Raw genomic sequence first — 21,155 nt, 5'->3', positions numbered from 1 at the left:
CACCGTCTCCCAGACAGTGAATCCCCACTGCTCACAGTCTCCCAGACAGTGAATCCCCACTGCTCACCGTCTCCCAGACAGTGAATCCCCACTGCTCACAGTCTCCCAGTCAGTGAATCCCCACTGCTCACCGTCTCCCAGTCAGTGAATCCACACTGCTCACAGTCTCCCAGACAGTGAATCCCCACTGCTCACAGTCTCCGAGTCAGTGAATCCACACTATCTCCCAGACAGAGCCTTTTCCATCCATCATCACCTTCCGTGTCCTCTTGCTCATTTGCGAACAATTCCCTTGTCATCCATGAGCTTGCTGTGGATAATTGCACCAACATCATGGCCTTGGCAGTAACGTGGCTGACGGGTGATGACTCCTTCCCCTTTAATGAAGCCTCCTCACCTAGCTATACTTTCCACCACTTGCCCCGCCGGGGTGACAGTGTGGCTCTTAAAACAAAATCACACCTGGGTCTGTCCCCCTACTCCTCTGGCACTTTCTCCTCCTTTGAGCATCTCACCACCTTCCACCCCTCTCACCTCTCCTTTAAAATCCTCGTTCTCTGCCGCCCACCCACCCAAGTACCATGGCAGGTTTCTCACCGAGGTATCTTCACTGCTTTCCTCCCTCAGCCTCTGCATCAAGCGACTTCTCATCGTTCAGCCCGTAAGGGTGACCCCGAGCTTCCGGTCACCTGTCACTTTAATTCTCCGCTCCATTCCCAGTCTGACCTCTCAGTCCTCGGCCTCTTGCACTGTTCCAATGAAGCTCAACGTAAGCTCGAGGAACAGCACCTCATCTTTTGATTTGGCACTTTACAGCCTTCTGGACTCAACATCGAGTTCAACAATTTCAGACCATAACCTCGGCCCCTATTTTTTCAGGCAGCAGCTGTTGATGATTCTGCCATCCCCATTTGCAACATATGACCACTCCTGCTTTTGACCCGATCACAGACCCTCCCTTTTGTTCTTTCCTCCCCTCCCGCCTTTCCCTGTCACTGCACCTGTTTAAAATCTATGGCGACCAGAACTGTACCCAGTGCTCTGTGCGGTCTGACCAAGGGTCGGTACAGGTTTAGCATAACTTCCCTACTTTTCAGTTCTATCCCTCTAGAAATAAACCCTAGTGCTGGGTTTGCTTTTTTTTATGGCCTTGCTAACCTGTGTCGCAGCCTTTAGTGATTTGTGTATTTGTACTCCTAGTTCCATTTGTTCCTCTACCCCACCTAGACTTGCACCCTCCAAGAGATAAGTGACCTCCCTATTCTTTCTACCAAAATGTCATACCTCACATTTATCTGTGTTGAACTTCATTTGCCAATTATATGCCCATTCTGCAAGTTTATTAATGTCCTCCTGTAACTTGTTGCAGTCCTCCTCAATATTAACTATCCCCCCCAATTTGGTATCATCCGCAAATTTAGAAATTGTGTTTTTGATTCCTAAATCTAAATTGTTAATGTAAATTGTGAACAGCAGTGGTCCCAGCACTGATCCTTGTGGAACACCACGACCCACCTTCTGCCACTGTGAATAGCTACCTTTACTCCTACTCTCTGCTTTCTGTCCTGAAGCCAGCCAGCAATCCATTCTGCTACTTGTCCCCCGACTCCGCATTCTCTGACCTTGTTCATCAGTCTATTATGGGGTACCTTATCAAAGGCCTTTTGAAAATCTAGATAAATTACATCTACTGCATTACCCTTGTCTACTCTCTCTGTTACCTCTTCAAAAAATTCAATGAGGTTGGTCAAGCAAGACTTTCCCTTTTGAAATCCATGCTGACTATTCATTATTATATTTTTGGTTTCTAGATGTTCTTCTATTTTCTCCTTTAATAGGGATTCCATTATTTTTCCTACAACCAATGTTAAGCTGACTGGTCTATAATTCCCTGGACATGTTCTATCCCCCTTCTTAAATATCGGTATTACTTTAGCTATCCGCCAGTCCTCTGGCACTACACCTTTTTCTAATGAATTATTAAATATGTGCAGTAATGCCTCTGCTATCTCTTCCCTAGATTCTTTTAAAATGCGTGGATGCAATCCATCCGGACCAGGGGTTTTATCCTCTTTGAGTTTGATTACTTTATTTAATATATCCCCTTTTTTTAATTTAAATGCGCTTATCTCATTACTAATCTCATCATCCAATGTCATGTCCACCTGTTCTATCTCCCTGGTAAATAGAACTGGATATTGGGAGTGTGAGTATTAAATAGAACTGGATATCGGGAAGTTTATTTTAATTCATTCACGGGCTGTGGTCATCGCTGACAAGGCCAGCATTTATTGCCCATCCCTAGTTGCCCTTGAGCAGGTGCTGGTGAGCCGCCGCCTTGAACCGCTGCAGTCTGTGTGGTGAAGGTACTCCCACAATGCTGTTAGGGAGGGAGTTCCAGGATTTTGACCCAGCAACGATGAAGGAACGGCAATATATTTCCAAGTCAGGATGGTGTGTGACTTGGAGGGGAACTTGTTGGCGGTAGTGTTCCCACCTTCTAGGTGGTAGAGGTCATGGGTTTGGGCGGTGCTGTCGAAGAAGCCTTGGTGAGTTGCTGCAGTCCATCTTATAGACGGTACACACTGCAACCACAGTGCGCCAGTGGTGGAGGGAGTGAATGTTTAAGGTGGTGGATGGGGTGCCAATCAAGCGGGCTGCTATGTCCTGGATAGTGTCAAGCTTCTTGAGTGTTGCTGGAGCTGCACTCATCGAGGCAAGTGGAGAGTATTCCATCACACTCCTTACTTGCGCCTTGTAGATGGTGGAAAGTCTTTGGGGAATCAGGAGGTGAGACACTCGCCGCAGAATACCTAGCCTCTGACCTGCTTTTGTTGCCACAGTATTTATGTGGCTGGTCCAGTTAAGTTTCTGGTCAATGGTAACCCCCAGGATGTTGATGGTGGGGGATTCGGTGATGGTAATGCCATTGAATGTCAAGGGGTGGTGGTTAGACTCTCGCTTGTTGGAGATTGTCATTGCCTGGCACTTCTGTGGCGCAAATGTTACCTTCCACTTATCAGCCCAAGCCTGAACGTCGTCCAGGTCTTGTTGCATGCGGGCATGAACTGCTTCATTATCTGTGGAGTTGTGAATGGTGCTGAACACTGCAGTCATCAGCGAACATCCCCACTTCTGACCTTATGTTAGAGGGAAGGTCATTGATGAAGCAGCTGAAGATTGTTGGGCCTAGGACACTGCCCTGAGGAACTCCTGCAGCGATGTCCTGGGGCTGTGATGATTGACCTTCAATCACCACAACCATCTTCCTTTGTGCTAGGTATGACTCCAGCCAGTGGAGAGTATTCCCTTCGATTCCCATTGATTTCAGTTTTACTAGGGCTCCTTCATGCCACACTCGGTCAAATGCTGCCTTGATGTCAAAGGCAGTCACTCTCGCCTCACCTCTGGAATTCAGCTCCTTTGTCCATGTTTGGACCAAGGCTGTAATGAGTTCAGGAGCCGAGTGGTCTTGGCGGAACCCATACTGGGCATCAGTGAGCAGATTATTGGTGGTAAGTGCCGCTTGATAGCACTGTCGATGACACTTTCCATCACTTTGCCGATAATTGAGAGTAGACTGATGGGGCGGTAATTGGCTAGATTGGATTTGTCCTGCTTTTTGTGGACAGGACATACCTGGGCAGTTTTCCATATTGTTGGATAGATGCCATTGTTGTAGCTGGAACAGCTTGGCTAGAAGCGCGGCTAGTTCTGGAGCACAAGTCTTCAGCACAAATGCCAGGATGTTGTCAGACCCATAGCCTTTGCTGTATCCAGTGCGCTCAGCCGTTTCTTGATATCGCGTGGAGTGAATCGAATTGGCTGAAGATTGGCTTTTGTGATGGTGGGGACTTCAGGAGGAGGCCGGGTTGGATCATCCACTTGGCACTTCTGGCTGAAGATAGTTGCAAACGCTTAAGCCTTGTCTTTTGCACTCACGTGCTGGGCTCCACCATCATTGAGGATGGGGATATTCATGGAGCCTCCTCCTCCCGTTAGTTGTTTAGTGGGCCACCATCATTCACGACTGGATGTGGCAGGACTGCAGAGCTTTGATCTGATCCGTTGATTGTGGAATCGTTTAGCCCTGTCTATAGCATGCTGCTTCTGCTTTTTAGCATGCATGTAGTCCTGTGTTGCAGCTTCCCCAGGTTGGCACCTCATTTTCAGGTATGCCTGGTGCTGCTCCTGGCATGCTCTTCTACACTCCTTATTGAACCAGGGTTGGTCCCCTGGCTTGGTGGTAATGGTAGAGTGAGGGATATGCCGGGCCATGAGGTTGCAGACTGTGGTGGAATACAATTCTGCTGCTGCTGATGGCCCACAGTGCCTCATGGATGCCCAGTTTTGAGCTGCTAGATCTGTTCTGAATCTATCCCATGTAGTGCCACACAACACGATGGAGGGTGTCCTCAATGTGAAGACGGGACTTCTGCAGTGATGTCCTGGGGCTGTGATGGTTGACCTTCAATCACCACAGCCATCTTCCTTTATGCTGGGTATGACTCCAGCGAGTGGAGAGTTTTCCCTCCGATTCCCATTGACTTCAATTGTACTAGGGCTCCTTGTTGCCACACACGGTCAAATGCTGCCTTGATGTCAAAGGCAGTCATTCTCACCTCACCCCTGGAATTCAGCTCTTTCGCCCCATGTTTGGACCAAGGCTGTAATGAGGTCGGGAGACGAGTGGTCTTGGCAGAACCCATAGTGGTCACTGCTGCCAATACTGTCATGGACAGATGCATCTGCGACAGGTAGATTGGTGAGGACGAGGTCAAGTAGGTTTTTCGCTCGTGTTGGTTTTCTCACCACCTGCCGCAGTCCCAGACTGGCAATACTGTTGGTGCCGGTGTTGGGCGTTGAGTGCCCGTTTACTGTTGGTGCCCAAGTGTGAATCAACCACAGTGCCAGAGAACACTTCACCTTCCTTCACGTCGTACAGACCATCTACCATTAATTTCATCCATTCATTAGTTTTTATTTCTTTTCCTTTTTCCCAATGTAGCCTCTGACGCTCCCCCATTTCGGAATGAAGCGGTTCGAGCGTGGTTGGATTCCCTGTCTGGAGGTAGTTTTGTTTCTCTAAAGAAAGCCTGAGCCTCAAGCTGCTTCTCTTCTGCTGCTGTCGCGCTTCATTAGGGCACCGCTCTCAGAGTGAGCTTGTCTGTGTGGGGTCAGTGAAAGGGCGGGGGCGTCAGTGAGAGGGCGAGGGAGACAGTGAGAGGACGAGGGGGTCAGTGGGAGGACAAGGGGTCAATGGGAGGGCAAGGGGTTCAATGGGATGGCGAGGGGGTCAATGGGAGGGCGAGGGGGTCAGAGAGAGGGCGAGGGGGTCAGAGAGGGCGAGGGGGTCAGAGAGGGCGAGGGGGACAGAGAGAGAGCGAGGGGGACAGAGAGAGGGCGGGGGGGACGGAGAGAGGGCGGGGGGGACGGAGAGAGGGCGAGGGGGACGGCGAGGGGGCGAGGGGGACGGAGAGGGGGCGAGGGGGTCGGAGAGGGGGCGAGGGGGTCGGAGAGGGGGCGAGGGGGACAGCGAGGGGGCGAGGGGGACAGGGAGGGGGCGAGGGGGACAGGGAGAGGGCGAGGGGGACAGGGAGAGGGCGAGGGGGACAGGGAGAGGGCGAGGGGGACAGGGAGAGGGTCAGTGAGTGGGCGCAGGCTCAGTGAGAGGGCGAGGGGGTCAGTGTGATGGCGCGGGGTCAGTGAGAGGGCGAGTGGCTCAGGGAGAGGCCGCGGGCTCAGGGAGAGGACGAGGGGGTCAGTGAGTGGGCGAGGGGGTCAGTGGGAGGGCGAGAGGGTCAATGGGAGGGCGAGGTGGTCAGGGAGAGGGCGAGGGCGTCAGAGAGAGGGCGAGGGTGTCAGTGAGAGGGCGAGGGCGTCAGAGAGAGGGCGAGGGGGTCAGTGAGAGGGCACGGCCTCAGTGAGAGGGCGAGGGGGTCGGAGATGGCGAGAGGGAGAGGGCGAGGGGGTCAGGGGGAGGGCGAGGTGGTCAGTGAGAGAGTGAGGGGGTCAGTGAGAGGACGAGGGGGGTAAGTGGGAGGGCGAGGTGGTCAGGGAGAGGGCGAGGGGGTCAGTGAGAGGGCGAGGGGGTCAGTGAGAGGGCGAGGGGGTCAGTGAGGGCGAGGGGGTCAGGGAGAGGGTGAGGGGTCGGAGAGGGCGAGGGAGTCAGGGAGAGGGCAAGGGGGTCAGGGAGAGGGCGAGGGGGTTAGTGAGAGGGCGAGGTGGTCAGGGAGAGGGCGAGGGGGTCAGGGAGAGGGCGAGGTGGTCAGGGAGAGGGCGAGGTGGTCAGGGAGAGGGCGAGGGGGTCAGGGAGAGGGCGAGGTGGTCAGGGAGAGGGCGAGGTGGTCAGGGAGAGGGCGAGGGAGTCAGGGAGAGGGCGAGGGGGTCAGGGAGAGGGCGAGGGGGTCAGGGAGAGGGAGAGAGGGTCAGGGAGAGGGCAAGGGAGTCAGGGAGAAGGCGAGGGGGTCAGGGAGAGGGCGAGGGGGTCAGGGAGAGGGCGCGGGCTCGCTCAGAGGGCGGGGGGTCAGTGAGAGGGCGAGGGGGGTCAGTGAGAGGGCGAGGGAGTGAGGGAGAGGGTGAGGTGGTCAGGGAGAGGGCGAGGGGGTCAGTGAGAGGGCGAGGGGGTCAGTGAGCGGGAGAGGGTGTCAGTGAGAGGGCGTGAGCTCCATGAGAGGGCGAGGGGGTCAGTGAGAGGACGAGGGGGGCAGTGGGAGGCCGAGGTGGTCAGGGAGAGGGCGAGGGGGTCAGTGAGAGGGCGCGGGCTCAGTGGGAAGGCGAGGGGGTCAGTGGGAGGGCGAGGGGGTCAGGGAGAGGGCGAGGGGGTCAGGGAGAGGGCGAGGGGGTCAGGGAGAGGGCGAGGGGGTCAGGGAGAGGGCGAGGGGATCAGGGTAAGGGCGAGGGGCTCGGTGAGAGGGCGAGGGGCTCGGTGAGAGGGCGAGGGGCTCGGTGAGAGGGCGAGGTGGTCAGGGAGAGTGCGAGGTGGTCAGGGAGAGGGCGAGGTGGTCAGGGAGAGGGCGAGGTGGTCAGGGAGAGGGCGAGAGGGTCAGGGAGAGGGCGAGAGGGTCAGGGAGAGGGCGAGGGGCTCGGAGAGGCCGCGGGCTCAGGGAGAGGATGAGTAGGTCAGTGAGAGGGCGAGGGGTGTCAGTGAGAGGGCGAGGGGGTCAGAGAGAGGGCGAGGGGGTCAGAGAGAGGGCGAGGGGGTCAGAGAGGGCGAGGGGGTCAGAGAGGGCGAGGGGGTCAGAGAGAGGGCGAGGGGGTCAGTGAGAGGGTGAGGGGGTCAGTGAGAGGGCAAGGGGGTCAGTGAGAGGGCACGGGCTCAGTGAGAGAGCGAGGGGGTCAGTGAGAGGACGAGGGGGTCAGTGTGAGGGCGAGGTGGTCAGGGAGAGAGCGAGGGGGTCAGGGAGAGGGCGAGGGGGTCAGTGAGAGGGCGAGGGAGTGAGGGAGAGGGTGAGGTGGTCAGGGAGAGGGCGAGGGGGTCAGTGAGCGGGCGAGGGGGTCAGTGAGAGGGCGTGGGCTCCATGAGAGGGCGAGGGGGTCAGTGAGAGAGCGGGGGTCAGTGGGAGGGCGAGGTGGTCAGGGAGAGGGCGAGGTGGTCAGGGAGAGGGCGAGGGGGTCAGGGAGAGGGCGAGGGGGTCAGTGAGAGGGCGCGGGCTCAGTGGGAAGACGAGGCGGTCAGTGGGAGGGCGAGGTGGTCAGGGAGAGTGCGAGGGAGTCAGGGAGAGGGCGAGGGGGTCAGGGAGAGGGTGCGGGCTCGGTGAGAGCGAGGGGGTCAGGGAGAGGGCGAGGTGGTCAGTAAGAGGGCGAGGGGGTCAGGGAGAGGGCGCGGGCTCGCTCAGAGGGCGAGGTGGTCAGGGAGAGGGCGAGGTGGTCAGGGAGAGGGCGAGGTGGTCAGGGAGAGGGCGAGGGGGGTCAGTGAGAGGGCGAGGGAGTGAGGGAGAGGGTGAGGTGGTCAGGGAGAGGGCGAGGGGGTCAGTGAGAGGGCGAGGGGGTCAGTGAGCGGGCGAGGGGGTCAGTGAGAGGGCGTGGGTTCCATGAGAGGGCGAGGGGGTCAGTGAGAGAGCGAGGGGGTCAGTGAGAGGGCGAGGGGGTCAGTGGGAGGGCGAGGTGGTCAGGGAGAGTGCGAGGGGGTCAGGGAGAGGGCGAGGGGGTCAGTGAGAGGGCGAGGGGGTCAGTGAGAGGGCGCGGGCTCAGTGGGAAGGCGAGGAGGTCAGGGAGAGGGCGAGGTGGTCAGGGAGAGGGCGAGGTGGTCAGGGAGAGGGCGAGGTGGTCAGGGAGAGGGCGAGGTGGTGAGGGAGAGGGCGAGGTGGTCAGGGAGAGGGCGAGGGGGTCAGGGAGAGGGCGAGGGGGTCAGGGAGAGGGCGAGGGGGTCAGGGAGAGGGCGAGGGGGTCAGGGAGAGGGCGAGGGGGTCAGTGAGACAGTGAGGGGATCAGGGTGAGGGCGAGGGGCTCGGTGAGAGGGCGAGGGGCTCGGTGAGAAGGCGAGGGGCTCGGTGAGAAGGCGAGGGGCTCGGTGAGAGGGCGAGGGGCTCGGGGAGAGGGCGAGGGGCTCGGGGAGAGGGCGAGGGACTCGGGGAGAGGGCGAGGGGTTCAGGGAGAGGGCGAGGTGGTCAGGGAGAGGGCGAGGTGGTCAGGGAGAGGGCGAGGTGATCTCAGGGAGAGGGCGAGAGGGTCAGTGAGAGGGCGAGAGGGTCAGGGAGAGGCCGAGGGGCTCAGGGAGAGGGCGAGGGGCTCAGGGAGACGGCGAGGTGGTCAGGGAGAGGGCGAGAGGGTCAGGGAGAGGGTCAGGGAGAGGGCGAGGGGCTCGGAGAGGCCGCGGGCTCAGGGAGAGGATGAGTAGGTCAGTGAGCGGGCGAGGGGTTCAGTGAGAGGGCGCGAGCTCAGTGGGAGGATGAGTGGGTCAGTAAGAGGGCGAGGGGGGTCAGTGAGAGGGCGAGGGGTGTCAGTGAGAGGGCGAGGGGGTCAGAGAGAGGGCGAGGGGGTCAGAGAGAGGGCGAGGGGGTCAGAAAGAGGGCGAGGGGGTCAGTGAGAGGGCGAGGGGGTCAGTGAGAGAGCGAGGGGGTCAGTGAGAGGGCGAGGGGGGTCAGTGAGAGGGCGGGGGGGTCAGTGAGAGGGCGAGGGGTTCAGTGAGAGGGCGAGGGGGAGGGGGTCAGTGAGAGGGCACGGGCTCAGTGAGAGAGCGAGGGGGTCAGTGAGAGGACGAGAGCGTCAGTGTGAGGGCGAGGTGGTCAGGGAGAGGGCGAGGGGTTCAGAGAGTGGGCGAGGGGGTCAGTGAGAGGGCGAGGGGGGTCAGTGAGAGGGCGAGGGGGTCAGTGGGAGGGCGTGGGGGTCAGTGGGAGGGCGACGGGGTCCGGGAGAGGGCGAGGTGGTCAGGGAGAGGGCACGGGCTTGGTGAGAGGGCGCGGGCTCGGTGAGAGGGCGAGGGGCTCAGTGAGAGGGCACGGGCTCAGTGAGAGGGCGAGGGGGTCAGTGAGAGGGCGAGGGGGTCAGGGAGAGGGCGAGCGGGTCAGGGAGAGGACGAGCGGGTCAGGGAGAGGGCGAGGGGCTCAGGGAGAGGCCGCGGGCTCATGGAGAGGACGAGTGGGTCAGTGAGCGGGCGAGGGGGTCAGTGAGAGGGCGTGGGCTCAATGAGAGGACGAGGGGGTCAGTGAGAGGACGACGGGGACAGTGGGAGGGCGAGGTGGTCAGGGACAGGACGAGGGGGGTCAGTGAGAGGGCGAGGGGGTCAGTGAGAGGGCGAGGGGGTCAGTGAGAGGGCGAGGGGGTCAGTGGGAGGGCGAGGTGGTCAGGGAGAAGGCGAGGTGGTCAGGGAGAGGGCGAGGGGGTCAGGGAGAGGGCGAGGGGGGTCGGGGAGAGGGCGAGGGGGTCGGGGAGAGGGCGAGGGGGTCGGGGAGAGGGCGAGGGGCTCGGTGAGAGGGCGAGGGGCTCGGTGAGAGGGCGAGGGGCTCGGTGAGAGGGCGAGGTGGGCAGGGAGAGGGCGAGAGGGTCAGGGAGAGGGCGAGGGGCTCGGAGAGGCCGCAGGCTCAGGGAGAGGATGAGTAGGTCAGTGAGCGGCCGAGGGGTTCAGTGAGAGGGCGCGAGCTTGGAGAGGATGAGTGGGTCAGTGAGAGGGCGAGGGGTGTCAGTGAGAGGGCGAGGGGTGTCAGTGAGAGGGCGAGGTGGTCAGAGAGAGGGCGAGGGGGTCAGAGAGAGGGCGAGGGGGTCAGTGAGAGGACGAGGGGGTCAGTGAGAGGACGAGGGGGTCAGGGAGAGGGCGAGGTGGTCAGGGAGAGGGCGAGGGGGTCAGGGAGAGGGCGAGGTGGTCGGAGAGGGCGAGAGGGTCAGTGAGAGGACGAGGGGTCAGTGAGAGGGCGAGGGGGGGGTCAGTGAGAGGGCGCGGGCTCAGTGGGAGGGCGAGGGGGTCAGTGGGAGGGCGAGGGGGTCAGTGGGAGGGCGAGGGGGTCCGGGAGAGGGCGAGGTGGTCAGGGAGAGGGCGAGGGGGTCAGTGAGAGGGCGAGGGCTCAGTGAGAGGGCGCCGGCTCAGTGAGCGGGCGAGGGGGTCAGTGAGAGGGCGAGTGGGTCAGGGAGAGGACGAGTGGGTCAGTGAGCGGGCGAGGGGGTCCGTGAGAGGGCGAGGGGGTCAGTGAGAAGGCAAGGGGGTCAGTGAGAGGGCGAGGGGGTCAGTGAGCGGACGAGGGGGTCCGTGAGAGGGCGCGGGGCTCAGTGAGAGGGCGCGGGCTCAGTGAGAGGGCGAGGTGGTCAGGGAGAGGGCGAGGGGGTCAGTGAGAAGGCAAGGGGGTCAGGGAGAGGGCGAGGTGGTCAGGGAGAGGGCGAGGGGGTCAGTGAGAAGGCAAGGGGGTCAGGGAGAGGGCGAGGTGGTCGGAGAGGGCGAGAGGGTCAGTGAGAGGGCGAGGTGGTCGGAGAGGGCGAGAGGGTCAGTGAGAGGACGAGGGGGTCGGAGAGGGCGCGGGCTCGGTGAGAGGGCGTGGGCTCAGTGAGAGGACGCATGTCAGTGAAAGAGTGTCGGGGAGTGCGTGGATGGGGTTGTGGAGAAGAGGGTGTGCGGGATCGGAGGGGATGTCGGGGAGTGGGTTGTTGGAGGGGAGGAGAGTGGTTGTCAGAGGGGAGGAGTGTCGGAGGGGAAGGGAGGGGGCTTGGAGGGGAGGGGTTGTTGGAGGGGAGGGGAGGGGAGAGGTTGTCGGAGGGGAGGGGCGTGACCGAGGAGAGGGGAGGAGGTGTCGGAAGGGAGGGGAGGGGGTGTCGGAGGGGAGGGGGTGGGGGTGTCGGTGGGGAGGGGGTGTCGGAGGGGAGGGGGTGTCGGATGGGAGGGGAGAGGGGTGTCGGAGGGGAGGGGGTGTCGGATGGGAGGGGAGGGGGGTGTCGGAGGGGAGGGGGTGTCAGAGGGGAGGGGAGGGGGTGTCGGAAGGGAGGGGAGGGGGTGTCGGAGGGGAGGGGGTGGGGTATCGGAGGGGCGGGGAGGGGGTGTCGGAGGGGAGGGGAGGGGGTGGGGGTGTCGGTGGGGAGGGAGTGTCGGAGGGGAGGGGATGTCGGAGGGTAGGGGCTGAGGAGGCGGGGAGGGGGTGTCGGAAGTGAGGGGTGTCGGAGGGGAGGGGGAGGGGGTGTCGGTGGGGAGGGGGTGTCGGAGGGGAGGGGGTGTCGGATGGGAGGGGAGGGGGGTGTCGGAGGGGAGGGGGTGTCAGAGGGGAGGGGAGGGGGTGTCGGAGGGGAGAGGGAGGAGGGGAAAGGGTGTCGGAGGGGAGGGGTTGTTGGACGGGAGAGGGAGTCGGAGGGGAGTGTGTGTTGGAGGGGAGGAGAGGGTGTCGGGGAGGGGAGGAGTGGTGGGGAAGAGGTGGGGTGTGTGGAGGGGAGGAGTGTTTGGGAGTGATGGGGTGTGGGGAGGGGAGGGGATTGCTGCTTCGCTGGAGTTGCCTGCTCTGAATGTCTTCAGTTGGACCCAGTAACTGTGCAAAGAAGTTTTACTCTGCTTGCTGAACTTGCTGTTTGACCTGAGACAAGGAAACATTAACAGGAAATCAATGCACTCTCAGTAACTGGAGTGAGGGAGCTGGAACAATCAGTCTCACTGCACAGTGTCAGGGACTGGAGTGAAGGACAGTGAGTATCAGACAGTGAGAGAGAGAGAGACTGGGGAGAGAGAGAGAGACTGGCGAGAGAGAGAGACTGGGGAGAGAGAGAGAGAGAGAGAGACTGGGGAGAGTGAGAGAGAGAGAGAGACTCGGGAGAGAGAGAGAGAGAGACTGGAGAGAGAGAGAGACTGGGGAGAGAGAGAGAGAGAGACTGGGGAGAGAGAGAGAGAGACTGGGGAGAGAGAGAGAGAGACTGGGGAGAGAGAGAGACGGGGGAGAGAGAGAGAGACTGGGGAGAGAGAGAGAGAGACTGGGGGAGAGAGAGAGAGAGAGAGACTGGGGAGAGTGAGAGAGACTGGGGAGAGAGAGAGAGAGACTGGGGAGAGAGAGAGAGAGAGACTGGGGGAGAGAGAGAGAGACGGGAGAGAGAGAGAGACTGGGGGGAGAGAGAGACGGGAGAGAGAGAGAGACTGGGGAGAGAGAGAGAGAGAGAGAGAGACTGGGGACAGAGAGAGAGAGACTGGGGACAGAGAGAGACCGGGGAGAGAGAGAGAGAGACTGGGGAGAAAGAGAGAGAGAGAGAGAGAGAGACTGGGGGAGAGAGAGAGAGAGAGAGACTGGGGAGAGAGAGAGAGAGAGACTGGGGAGAGTGAGAGAGAGCCCTCAGTCAACTAGTCCTGGGACTCAGTGAAGTAACTACTAACAATACAATACAATACAATACAAATCGCTTTATTGGCATGATAAGGTACATCTTATGTTGCCAAAGCATCAAAATACATTTATGGTTGAACACATAAACGCGGTTCCATTCATACAGTGTATAAACAGGTATATCCCTGAGTTTATAAATATATTTTCGCCTTGTTTATATATACTCTTGTCTTAGTTTACTGGTTGTCCCTCTGTTCATGGCAAGCTGTAACATAGTGTGCCGCCAGTGTTACACAGCTTCTCTCCTCCCCCAGTAGGAATGGGAGTTTTTGGTTGTCAGTCAGATTTCTGAATTCAGGGCATATTTGTGAGAATTTTTGATAGAAATTCTCTCTGATGCCCTGATATTTTCCACAGGCTGTGAGGAAGTGCATCTCTGTCTCAACTACTCCCTGACTGCAGTGAGAGCATATCCTGTCTTCTCTTGGCAGCCTGGTCTGCCTGTGTCTGCCTTTTTCGATCGCTAGGCTATGTTCGCTAAGTCTGTACCTTGTCAAGGTTCTTCTCAGTTTGTTATCCTTTACCATGGTCAGGTAATCAGCTATGTTGTATTGTCTGTTTAGGGCCAAGTAGCAATTGAGTTTGCTTTGGGTTTTTGTTGTTTCTGCCCAATATGACAGATATTTTTCCTTTTGCTTAGCGACGATTGTGTTGGGTCGAATTCTTTGTGTTACCCTGTCACTGTCCTGGGACTGGTTATTGTTAGTATTGTTATTAGTTACTTTATTGAGTCCCAGGACTAGTTGGCTGAGGGTATTCTTCTTTATGGTCAGCTCTTGGCATTTCAGGGCGTCGTAGTGATAGCATTGGGGGTTGCTCATTTGTAGGTGATTCCAAATTTGGTGGCTCTTTTTTGGATAGTGATTATTAATGGGTATTGGCCTAGTTCCGCCCTGCATGCGTTGTTTACTGTTTTCCTTTGAGTCCGGAGGATACTTTTACAGAATTCCGCATGTAGGATCTCAATTGGGTGTTTGTCCCATTTTGCAAAATCTTGTTGTGTTAGTGGTCCCCAGACCTCACTGCCATAGAGTGCAATTGGTTCAATTACTGATTTGAAAATTTTGAGCCAAATGCTAATTGGGATTTCTATTTGGATTGATTTTTTGATGGCATAGAAAGCCCTTCTTGCTTTCTCTTTCAGTTCATTCACAGCCAGTTTGAAGTTTCCCGTAGAACTGATTTTTAAGCCCAAGTATGTGTAGTGAGTGGTTTGTTCAATTTTGGTTGTTCCTACTGTGAAATTTATTGTGGGTCCATGTTGTTTGGATCTTTGCTGGAACACAAGGACTTTGGTTTTTTGGGGATTTATTGTCAGGGCCCAAGTCTGGCAGTACGACTCCAGCAGGTCCAGGTTCTGCTGTAGACCCTCCTTAGTTGGTGACAGCAGAACCAGGTCGTCGGCATAGAGGAGGAATTTAACCTTGGATTCATATAGGGTGAGGCCGGGTGCTGTAGATTGTTCAAGTAGTTTTGCCAATCCATTAATGTAAATATTAAAGAGTGTCGGTGAGATTGGCGAGCCCTGCGTCACCCCCCGCCCCTGTGGGAAGTATTTTGTTTGTTTGTCTCCAATTTTAACTGCACATTTATTGTTTGTATACATTGATTTAATTACATCATATGTTTTACCTCCTACCCCGCTTTCGATAAGTTTCAGGAATAAACCGTCATGCCAGATGGAGTCGAAAGCCTTCTGGAAATCTACAAAGCATGCGTAGATTTTGCTTTTGTTATGGTGAACGTGTTTGTCAATTAGGGTCTGTAGGGTGAAGATATGATCGGATGTTCTATAGTTTGGCAGGAATCCAATTTGGCTTTTACTCAAGACATTGTGCTCTTCAAGGAAGTTTATAAGTCTTTTGTTTATGATGCTACAGAATACCTTCCCCAGGTTACTGTTTACACAGATGCCTCGATAGTTGTTTGGGTCGATTTTGTCCCCACTTTTGTATATGGGTGTTATGAGTCCTTTGTTCCAGATGTCAGGGAAATAACCGACACTCAGAACCAAGTTGAAAAGTTTTAGGATAGCCAGTTTCAGTTTGTCGTCTGCGTGTTTAATCATCTCGTTTAGTATGCCGTCTGTCCCGCAAGCTTTTCCTGGTCGCAGGTCCTTGAGTTTTTCAAGAAGTTCTTTTTCTGTTATTATGGCGTCTAGCGGGTTTTGGTTATCTTTTATGGCCATTTCAAGCTTTTCCAGTTTTTTGCGTATTTGGTGTTGCTCTGGTCTTAGTGTGTTTTTCTGGTATAATTTTTCAAAGTGGTTTACCCATGTGTCCCCATTTTGAATGGACAAATCGTCGTGTTGTTTTTTGTGTAGTGTTTTCAAGTTGTCCCAGAAACAATTCGACTCAATGGATTCCTCCATGGAGCTGAGTGTATTCTTAATAAATTGCTCTTTTTTGGTCCTGAGTGTGTTTCTGTATTGTGTTAGCGTCTGACAATAAGTAAGGCGTAATTCCTCGTTTTCTGGATGTCTGTGTTTTTGGTTTGATAGTTTTCTAAGTTTTTTCCTCATGTTATGGCAATCATGGTCAAACCATTTTTCATAGTTTTTTGTTTTGGGTTTGTTCTTGCGAGCTTTCAAGTTTGCATTTGTTGCCAAATTATCAAAAATATTGTTTAGTTTACTAACTGCCCGGTTTACGCCGCCTTTATTGTGAGTGTATATGTTATCCAGAAAGGTGTCTAAGAGAGCTTGAGTTGATGCATTGCTAATTGTTTTCTGGTATTTTTCCGTGTCGTTTTTGACCCATCTGTACGATTTTTTGGTGTTGTACAGTTTACTGGGTTGTGTTTCTATGTTGTTTGTTTCTGTCTTTTTGAGAAACATAGTAATTTGGCTGTGATCTGATAGTGTTGTTTGTGGTTTGACTGTGAATGCTCTGAAAGAGGATGGGTCCAAGTCTGTAATCATATAGTCTACTGTGCTGCAGCCAAGAGGTGAGCAGTAGGTCGATCTTCCTAGGAGGTCTCCTATGAACCTACCATTGACAATGTACAGACCCAGGTTTCGACAGAGCTGTAGTAGCTGTTTACCGTTGGTATTTGACTGCTTGTCGCAGTTATGCCTGTATGGAAGGGAAGGGATGTCAAAGTGGTTATTCCCGAATACGTAATTGTTTCCCTGATTATTGGTGAAGTCTGGTTCTTCACCCGTTCTTGAATTGAGGTCCCCACAGATCAACACGTTCCCCGTTCCCCTGGGCCTGGTATTGGATAATTTCCCCCTCCATGTTGGAGAAGGTGTCCTCTTTGTAGTACGGGGAATCGATTGGAGGGATATAAAGTGCGCAAATGTAAACATCTTGGGTGTTTGAGATAATCTCCCTCTCAAGTTTGAGCCACATATGGTTTTCGCCCTTTTTTATAAATTTGATGTAATTCTTAAGTTCTGTTTTAAACCAGATCAGTATGCCTCCGGAGTCTCTGCCTTGGGTTACACTTGGTAATTTATTGGAGGGGACCACTTGCTCAGTGTACCCTTGGGGACAGCCAGTGTGTCCTTTTCCTTTATACCAAGTTTCCTGTAAAATGATAATATCTAGGTCTTTAGTTTCCTCTATGAACTCTGGGGTCCTACTCTTCACTTCTCGCACTGAAGAGCGTAGACCTTGGATATTCCAGGTCGAAATATATAAGGATTTCATGTTAAGTTTTATCTTTTTCTATGATAGGTTAAAGAGTGGTACGTGTTTGTCGTGTCTAAGTGTGGGGAAAAAAAAGATCACCCCAGTTGTCTACAAAGGTTAATACAATTTGGTTACAGTTCTTTCTATTAATTAGTCCTTGATCCATAAGGCGGAAGTAGATGCTGCTGCACATCTGCTTATTGTCTCTTAATGGATTGTTTCTGTCTGAGGTATTGCGTACGTCCTGTGCATCTCTCCCTCTGTCTGGCTGGTAGCGGTCCTATTCCCCTGTGGGACAGGAGTGGTGCAGGTCTGATAATGTTGTTTTTGCATGGGGATCCTCTCCGGTCTCGGTTGGTGTGGTGGTGGTCTTTGTAGTGTTCCTGATATGTACCCCGCTGATCTCTGGTGGTCGGGGGGGGGTCCTCTTGGAGTCTGGGTATGGACCCGGTTAAAAGCGACGTCCTTCAGGGCTTTAGCAAAGATCGATATTTTTTGCCTTTGGATGTGGACGTGGTCGTAAAGACATTCTTCATCGAGGTGGGGTGTTGGGCCAGGTGTACGTTGTGGTTTGATTCGCATTCTGTTGCTATGCTGGCATTTATCTCATGAATTGTGTTGTTGTTGAAGTCTGTTCTCGGCAATATTGTGGAAACAGTGATTCTAGTGTTTGGAAATGTACTGCTTGCCTTCCTAATCATTGCTCTGAGCGATGTTGCTACCTCTTTCTGTTTGGCCTTTAGGTCATTTGTGCCGTGTGTATTATTATGTGTTGGGGGGGAGCCTAATCTGGCTTTGGTCAGCCATCCCATGGCTCTGTCTGTTGTTGGGCACCAAATCTTTTCTACTTTACTTCTAGGGAAGAGCTTTTTCTCCCATAGAAATTTCCCATTTGAGTCTATGAGTATTACGACGTCAGCCTTGTTTGTGTTTACTGTCTGGTGGGCTTTCGCCTGGACTCATAGTGTGTGTGCTGGGCTGGGGTGTCTGGTGTGTGCGTACCTCTTGTGAGCGGCTCGCTTGTGGTTCCATGGTGGTGGGGGAAGATTGCGAGTCAGTATACTGGTCGGTCTGTGTGGCACCCCTTGTATTGTGTGTCTGTTGCTTTTGTTCCGTGTGGGAGTGCAGCCGTTCCGTCCGGCTCTGTCTTGTCTTATCTCTAGTCTCTGGTTGCTGGTCTAATGGTGTTTTCTCTCCTCTATGGCTCTCTTCTTTTTCCTGCAGCTCTTTCACCTGATTCTTAAGTAGATTCACCTGGTTATCAAGTCTATTCAGCTCTCTCTTGTGTCTCTCCCTCTCCTGCTTTTGTTTGTCATTCAATTTGAGGACCTCCTCTCTAAGTTTAACCATCTCTATCTCTAATTGATTAAATTTATCTTTTGGTTGTATCTGGCTGTGTGATCCCGGGGTATGTGTCTGGTCGGCCCTGGAAGGCTCACTCACTTCCTGGCTAGGCTGGTCGGCCCTGGAAGGCTCACTCACTTCCTGGCTAAGCTGGTCGGCCCTGGAAGGCTCACTCACTTCCTGGCTATGCTGCTCTTCTCTTGGTGGGCTGGGAATGGTAGGGGGACTATGTGTGGCTTCCTCCGTGGTAGTTATGCTGGGGTTTGTCAGTTGTATCGTGTGGCTGTGGTTCCCCGGGGTTAGTGTCTGGTTTGAACTGTGTGGCTCGTTCATCCCTTGACCATGCAGATTTTCTCCTGGTAAGTTGTCAATGTTGGGGGGAGTGCGGGCCACTCTGGGGCTGTTCATTCCCCTCGTAGTTGATCTTTTCAGTGTCCTGAAGGCCGTTGCAAATTTGTCGAGGTTGCCTTGCACTAATATTGTTCCGGTATTGTACGCGTGTTGACAGTCGTGATTGAACTGTCTCCTGGTGTGTTAATTTTCATTATGGACCCATTTGCGGTATTTTTTAGCTTAACACTGGTATAGTGTGATTTTATTGCTCTGATCCAAGCCGCTGGCTGATCTGAGTAGAATATGAGGTTACTTTTTGTCCCATTGTTGTAACAGTCAGTAAAGAGAGTTTCTGGTTTTTCTCTCATCTGAGCATGCTTGATCGTTTTTATAGCTTTTTTTGTGGTGTTGGGGGGAATCTGGAAGCGGGGCTGTTGTGGATCTTCTGATTCGCTCATTTTTGGTAAAGTATTGTTGATCTTAGAATAAGCTTTTCTACTAATAATAACCAGCCCCAGGACAGTGACATTGTAGCACAGAGAATTCGACCCAACACAGTTGCCACTAAACAAAAGGAAAAATACCTGACATATTGGACAGAAACAACAAAAACCCAAAACAAACTCGAATGCTACTTGGCCCTAAACAGACAATACACCATGGCTGAATACCTGACCACAGTAAAAGATAGCAAACTAGAGAAAAACCTTGACTAGGTACAGACTTAGTGAGCATAGCCTGGCCATCGAAAAAGGCAGACACAGGCAGACCTGGCTGCCAAGAGAGAGGACAGGGATATGCTCTCGCTGCAGTCAGGGAGTGGTGGAGACAGAGATGCACTCTCCTCACAGCTTGTGGAAAATATCAGGGCATAAGGGGGAATTTCTACCCAAAATTCATAAAAATATGCCCTGAATTCAAAAATTTGAATGACGACCAAAAACTCCCATACCTATTAGGGGAACAGAGAATTGCGTAACTTTAGGCGACAAACTATGTTACAGCTTGCCATAAGCAGAGGGACAACTATTAAACCTAAGAAAAGATTACATGCATATTATATGAGTGTATATTTATACACACAGGGATATATCTGTTTATACACTGTATGGATAGATCTGCGTTTATGTGTTCAACCATAAATGTTTTTTTCGGTGCTTTGGCAACATAAGATGTACCTTGTCATCATGCCAATAAAGCGATTTGAATTGAAATTGAATTGAATTGACTGGGGGGAGAGAGAGAGACTGGGGAGAGAGAGAGAGAGAGAGAGACGGGAGAGAGAGAGAGAGACTGGGGAGAGAGAGAGAGAGAGCGACTGGGGAGAGAGAGAGAGAGACTGGGGGGAGAGAGAGAGACTGGGGAGAGAGAGAGAGGACTGGGGAGAGAGAGAGAGACTGGGGGGAGAGAGAGAGAGACTGGGGGGAGAGAGAGAGATAGACTTGGGGGAGAGAGAGAGAGAGACTGGGGGGAGAGAGAGACTGGGAGAAGAGAGAGAGAGACTGGGGGGAGAGAGAGAGACTGGGGGAGAGAGAGAGAGAGACTGGGGAGAGAGAGAGACTGGGGAGAGAGGAGAGAGGAGAGGAACTGGGGAGAGAGAGAGAGACTGGGGGGAGAGAGAGAGAGAGACTGGGGGAGAGAGAGAGAGAGAGACTGGGGGAGAGAGAGAGAGACTGGGGGGAGAGAGAGAGACTGGGGGGGAGAGAGAGAGAGACTGGGGGGAGAGACGAGAGAGAGAGACTGGGGGGGAGAGAGAGAGAGACTGGGGGGGAGAGAGAGAGAGAGACTGGGGGAGAGAGAGAGAGAGAGACTGGGGGAGAGAGAGAGAGAGAGACTGGGGAGAGAGAGAGAGAGACTGGGGGGGAGAGAGAGAGAGAGACTGGGGAGAGAGAGAGAGACAGGGGGGAGAGAGAGAGAGAGACTGGGGGAGAGAGTGAGACTGGAGGGAGAGAGAGAGAGAGAGACTGGGGGAGAGGAGAGAGAGAGAGACTGGGGAGAGAGTGAGGAGATGGGGGAGAGAGAGAGAGACTGGGGGAGAAGGAAGAGAGACTGGGGAGAGAGAGAGAGAGACTGGGGGGAGAGAGAGAGAGAGAGGACTGGGGGGGGGAGAGAGAGAGAGAGACTGGGTGGAGAGAGAGAGAGAGACTGGGGGGAGAGAGAGAGAGAGACTGGGGAGAGAGAGACTGGGGGGAGAGAGGAGAGAGAGACTAGGGGGAGAGAGACTGGGGAGAGTTAGAGTGAGGAGCACAATGTCTTGAGTAAAAGCCAAATTGGATTCCTGCCAAACTATAGAACATCAGATCATATCTTCACCCTACAGACCCTAATTGACAAACACGTTCACAATAACAAAAGCAAAATCTACGCATGCTTTGTAGATTTCCAGAAGGCTTTCGACTCCGTCTGGCATGAACGGTTTATTCCTGAAACTTATCGAAAGCCGGGGTAGGAGGGGAAAACATATGATGTAATTAAATCAATGTATACAAACAACAAATGTGCAGTTAAAATTGGAGACAAACAAAACAAAATACTTCCCACAGGGGCGGGGGGGTGACGCAGGGCTCGCCAATCTCACCGACACTCTTTAATATTTACATAAATGGATTGGCAAAACTACTTGAACAATCTACAGCACCCGGCCTCACCCTATATGAATCCAAGGTTAAATTCCTCCTCTATGCAGACGACCTGGTTATGCTGTCACCAACTAAGGAGGGTCTACAGCAGAACCTGGACCTGCTGGAGTCGTACTGCCAGACTTGGGCCCTGACAATAAATCCCCCAAAAAAACCAAAGTCCTTGTGTTCCAGCAAAGATCCAAACATCAGGGACCCAAAATAAATTTCACAGTAGTAACAACCAAAATGAACAAACCACTAACTCCACATACTTGGGCTTAAAAATCAGTTCGACGGGAAACTTCAAACTGGCTGTGAATGAACTGAAAGAGAAAGCAAGAAGGGCTTTCTATGCCATCAAAAAATCAATCCAAATAGAAATCCCAATTAGCATTTGGCTCAAAATTTTCAAATCAGTAATTGAACCAATTGCACTCTATGGC

At 54.3% G+C, this 21,155-nt stretch overlaps 1 protein-coding gene across 4 annotated transcripts in view; it reads left to right on the top strand.

The window, feature by feature from the left end:
* The window catches only part of mical3a (microtubule associated monooxygenase, calponin and LIM domain containing 3a), a 706,722-nt gene that overhangs the window by 545,103 nt on the left and 140,464 nt on the right, over positions 1-21,155 (top strand). For all 4 annotated transcript variants that reach the window (XM_086008561.1, XM_086008560.1, XM_086008562.1 and 1 more), the window contains one exon: positions 5,009-5,071. In XM_086008561.1, the coding sequence (XP_085864687.1) occupies positions 5,009-5,071 (63 nt within the window). The remainder of the gene's footprint in view (positions 1-5,008; positions 5,072-21,155) is intronic.

Source organism: Somniosus microcephalus, chromosome 16, assembly GCF_052327205.1.
Source record: "Somniosus microcephalus isolate GS21.2 chromosome 16, FLI_Smic_1.0, whole genome shotgun sequence".
Lineage (NCBI taxonomy): Eukaryota > Metazoa > Chordata > Chondrichthyes > Squaliformes > Somniosidae > Somniosus > Somniosus microcephalus.
The sequence above is the reverse complement of the archived record's forward strand: the minus strand, read 5'-3'. Positions and strand labels throughout refer to the sequence as shown.